The sequence below is a fragment of the Phodopus roborovskii genome, unplaced genomic scaffold (assembly GCF_943737965.1).
Source record: "Phodopus roborovskii unplaced genomic scaffold, PHOROB, whole genome shotgun sequence".
In the NCBI taxonomy this organism is placed as follows: Eukaryota; Metazoa; Chordata; class Mammalia; order Rodentia; family Cricetidae; genus Phodopus; species Phodopus roborovskii.
In genome coordinates, this window is record NW_026125698.1 from 28,542 (window position 1) to 30,353 (window position 1,812).

Sequence of the window (1,812 nt, forward strand, 5' to 3'; positions counted from 1 at the left end):
AGCCATGTGAAACAGGTCATGTTGTGTGTCTTTTATGTGTGAGTTCTGAGACCAGATGGAGAAAAGGTAATATCTCTAGTGGCAGCATCCCATCTTGCAGTGGGTTGACTTTTAAAGACCTCGGTAAGAGTTAGTTTGAATTTATAAAGTGAGTTTTTCTTTCATTTGCTCTCAGCTACATCGACTTTCAAGTACGATAGTACACATCACAGTTTTCATTTTATGTCTTATCTGTTCCTCCATAAAATGCAAGAGATCAAGCTGTAAACTGTTGATTCACTCCCAACATTTGTCATTAAAATCAACCACAGGTTATGCAAGCACAGGTTGCTCACGACAACAACCCACATCGACAGACCCTCCAGAAACTGGCCAAAAGGATGGGCTTAAGAAGATATGTCATGCCCCTCTCTGTCTTCTCTACCCTGGGAGCAGCTCTCCTGCCTTGGCCCCTCACCCCTGAAAATGTATGCCTGCTCCAAGTTCATCTCCACCCGCTCCTTGATCAGGAGCACCTCTCAGCTGCTGAGTCGTCCCCTGTCTGCAGTGGAGTTGAACCGACCACAGACTTGGACAGATGAGGGCTTCAGCAGCTTGGCAGCCCCTCGTCCTCTGACCTCACTCATCCCTAGCCGCAGCTTCCAAACCAGCGTCATTTCCAGGGACATTGACACAGCCGCCAAGTTCATTGGGGCTGGGGCTGCTACAGTTGGGGTGGCTGGCTCTGGGGCTGGCATTGGAACTGTTTTTGGGAGCCTCATCATTGGTTATGCCAGGAACCCTTCTCTGAAGCAGCAGCTCTTCTCCTACGCGATTCTGGGCTTTGCCCTCTCAGAAGCCATGGGGCTCTTCTGCCTGATGGTGGCCTTTCTCATTCTCTTCGCCATGTGAAGCAGCTGTCTCCACTTCCCACCTCCCATAGTTCTTTCGTGTCCGGTCTGCCCTGTATGTTCCTTTTCCTGTACCTCCCCAGGAAGTCTGGGGAAAGTGTTTGGCTCAGGGTTTGACAGAGAGAAGACAAATAAATACTGTATTAATAAGAAAAAAAAAAAAGAAGATATGTCATACAGGTGAGCATCATGTATCAGGAGATGCAAATCAGTCTGCCTCCCCGACTCTGGGTGTGTGTACTATTCTTTTGTGACAAAACCTCAGATGCCTTGGCCTACTTTAGCTATCTTCCACTCCAAGCCTGCTTTCTAAAAACTTGTGTGATAAAGCTTTTCCTGGGAAGATGCAACACATATGTCCACTCTCTATGCACAAAAGTATAGAAACCACCCAAGTTAGACTTGGTGAACCAGTGAGCTTTATTGACACTTACCAGGAATGTGGGTGAGGAGTCAATCACAGGAGCAAAAAATGACTCAAATACAGCTGCATCACCAAAGGCCACCTCAGCATGGGTGACAGACAGCTCACAAATGCTGGGAACCTGGACACACATCAGAGCCTGTAAACAGCACAACAGGGTTGGAAAGTGTCCTTTCCAGGGGCCTAGATTGGTCTAAACCTCTCCCAGCAGTTCAGCTTGCTTGTTCCTGCTTCTTCCAGGAAGAGAGACTGGTCTGGTGTTACGCTCAGCTTCTATTGTTTACTCTGACAGGGAGAGTCCTAGTGAATCCAGTTAGTTTCAGGGACTTCCTAAATAGATTTTGAGTTGTTTACCTTCCTCCTGAAAAAGCTTCCTGCAGGATGGAATGTTTTTATCTCAGAGGAAACTGTTATAAGACTGACTGACATTGGCTTCCCTGGAATAGCCTACCATTTGTCAGTGATTCTGATTGTCTTTGCTCAACAGAGCTCTGAAAT

The 1,812-nt window shown here is 47.0% G+C and overlaps 1 protein-coding gene across 1 annotated transcript; it reads left to right on the forward strand.

Annotated features, from left to right (window-relative positions):
- The first annotated feature begins 402 nt into the window (after positions 1–402).
- Positions 403–908, forward strand: LOC127217469 (ATP synthase F(0) complex subunit C2, mitochondrial). Its single transcript, XM_051178466.1, has one exon. The coding sequence runs from the start codon at positions 466–468 to the stop codon at positions 889–891; it is 426 nt and encodes a 141-aa protein (XP_051034423.1). The 5' UTR covers positions 403–465; the 3' UTR covers positions 892–908.
- Positions 909–1,812: the final 904 nt, after the last annotated feature.

Bases quoted from the DNA above. Each gene is read 5' to 3' on its own strand.
- LOC127217469 (XM_051178466.1), top strand. From the start codon at position 466: ATGTATGCCTGCTCCAAGTTCATCTCCACCCGCTCCTTGATCAGGAGC.